This window comes from Phodopus roborovskii, unplaced genomic scaffold, assembly GCF_943737965.1.
Source record: "Phodopus roborovskii unplaced genomic scaffold, PHOROB, whole genome shotgun sequence".
Lineage (NCBI taxonomy): Eukaryota > Metazoa > Chordata > Mammalia > Rodentia > Cricetidae > Phodopus > Phodopus roborovskii.
The window spans coordinates 29,988,638-29,990,959 of NW_026126571.1; the positions used below are offsets into that span (position 1 = coordinate 29,988,638).

General features: G+C 51.3%; 1 protein-coding gene across 1 annotated transcript; it reads right to left on the bottom strand.

Moving 5' to 3' along the window:
• Nucleotides 1-356: 356 nt before the first annotated feature.
• On the bottom strand, nt 357-2,070 carry Cct8l2 (chaperonin containing TCP1 subunit 8 like 2). Its single transcript, XM_051203231.1, has one exon. It carries the CDS (start codon nt 2,046-2,048, stop codon nt 357-359), a length of 1,692 nt encoding a protein of 563 aa, XP_051059188.1. The 5' UTR covers nt 2,049-2,070.
• Between the last annotated feature and the right edge of the window lie 252 nt (nt 2,071-2,322).

A 2,322-nucleotide genomic window follows, 5' to 3' on the forward strand; every position in this document is an offset into this window, starting at 1 on the left:
GCTCCAGGAGGTGTGACACAGTCTTCTGACCTCTGTAGGTACCTCCTTCACACACATGAAAATACTCATACCCACACCTCAACCCCCCCCCCACACACACACATAAAAATAAATCTTTTTCAAGGTCAGAGACTGGCTGTAGTGGGTGTAGTGGCATACATCTTAGTAGTTACCTGGTCTACAAACCAAATTACAAGGCAGCCAGGACTGTTACAGAGAGAAACCCTGTTTGGAAAAAATCAACAACAAAAACAAACTGGCTCTAGGCACCCCAGACATGAGGGAAAGAAATAAGGAAAACAATATTTGGGGGTTAGTATGCAATCTTGACAATCCTTACTTTATTCAGCATGTCACTATACATACTTTCCATAAATTTTTTCTCTCAGGGGTGAGGAACCCTTTACCTTCAAGGTGGGCCTTGTAATCTGCTGGTAGGCAGGAGGGGTCTTCTTGGCCACTATGATCTCATCTACACTCACCAGCTGCTGCACCAGCTCAGCGACTGCTTGCAGTCCTTGGGCTTTGGCCCTCAGGATGTCCCATATCCCTTCCTGGGCCACATTTATTATCCCATCTGTTCCCACTCCAATGAGGAAGTTCCCAACTTGGTGAATTCCACTCATTTCTGCCATCACACTTTGGGTAGCTAAGCCAGCATTTTCTGCCAAGGTTTTAGGCAGAGTACTCAGGGCCTGGGCAAATGCCAGGAAGGCCAGACCATTGGGGCCTGCCAGTCGGCTTCCTTTGTCCGTCAGCATTTTTGCTAGAGCCATTTCTGTGGCACCAGCTCCTGGTAGCAGTCTGGGATCTTGACACAACTGGTAAAATGCATCAATGCCATAGTAGACAGCCTGCTCTGCACCCCGAAGTCCCTGGATGGTGGGCCCCCTAAGGATCACGGTGAGAGATGGAGCACTCTCAGGTTCCCACTCAAACACTACCACCATGCCGTCTTCCAACTCCTGCCTATAAACCTTCTGGCACCTCCCAGGCTCCAGGGGAGGCAGCAGGCGAGTCAGCAGAGGAGTACCCATCATCTCACTCAGGTAGACCATCTCCTTTCGGGAATTGGCTTGAATCACCATGATGCCACAGTTGTCAGCCTGGACTACCATCTTCTCATTAACCTCCCCCCATACCACCGCCACATTAATTTCCATAGAGGCCAGGTGGGTTATTTCCTTTTGCACTTGGTCAGTTTGTTTCAGAAATCTTAGTAGCTCTTCCGGGCTGGAGAGACGGGGTGTGGCCAATGAAAATGAATCTGTAGGACCAAAGGGGCAAATGAATAGGGCCACCCTGGCATCAACTAGTACCTCAGTTATTTGTCCACAGGGCTTTCCAGATATTGCTAACCCCGGGAGAATGCGAGAATCAGTCAGTGTCCCACCCTGCAGAGTGCACACCCCAATACGCTCAGGCTTGAAGCTGCCATTTGGCTCCCTGCTAACCCAGCACACGTGAGCCACAAGCTTGGTTAAATACTCTATGTCAGACAGCATGTGGGTGTTCATCACAGAACAGAGGGCCCAGGATGGGTCTTCCAAAGGCCCTAGAGAGCGGATGGCCAGGGAAGGTAGAGCGGTCAAGACTTCTGCTGTGGCCGTGGCAAAGGCCTCCCGGATCTGGGTTCGAGCTAAGCCAGCCCACAAAAGGTACTGGGCCTGCTCCAGCAAGGCTTCTGTCAGGAGAACTACAAAGGCTGTGCCATCCCCAGTGTTCTCTGCCTGTGTTTGGGCTACTTCTCGGACAAACTGGGCAGCTGGGTGCTCTAGCTCCAGAGCCCTAAGGATGGCAGCTGCATGACCTGTACACACTGTTTCTCCCTTAGCAGTCACCAGGAACTTCTGCCGGCCATAGGGGCCAAAACAAGGCCGAATGATACTGGCTAGGGTCTGAGCTGCAGTTGTGGCCCTCAATATGCATGACTCTTCCTCTCCTGAAGACTCAGGGTTTTTCTCCAGGCTTGGCGCCAGCCTCTGTGGCAGTTCTAGAGCTGAAGGGACTTTGCTTGGCTTGTCCTGGGGTGGTGGAGAGACCGCCATGGGTTAGACTCTAACCATTAGAGTCAGTAAGTACCCTTGGCCTCTCTGAAGTTGCTCCAGAAGCCAAATGCACATCACCTGCTACAGGCTGAAGCCAACCGGAAGTGGACCTCCACTTTGCGTCCAAGGATGAGTGAGGTGTAGAGAGATTAGTTCTAGATCCATCTCTAAAGTTGAGTCTGAGCCAACCAGGCTGCTGGCTCCTCTGACCCATATGAGCTAAACTTCACCTCTGATGAAGTCACAAAGTAGCAAATGGAACCAGAGACAGGGA

Coding starts and splice junctions, on each gene's coding strand:
- Cct8l2 (XM_051203231.1), bottom strand. CDS start 2,048: ATGGCGGTCTCTCCACCACCCCAGGACAAGCCAAGCAAAGTCCCTTCA.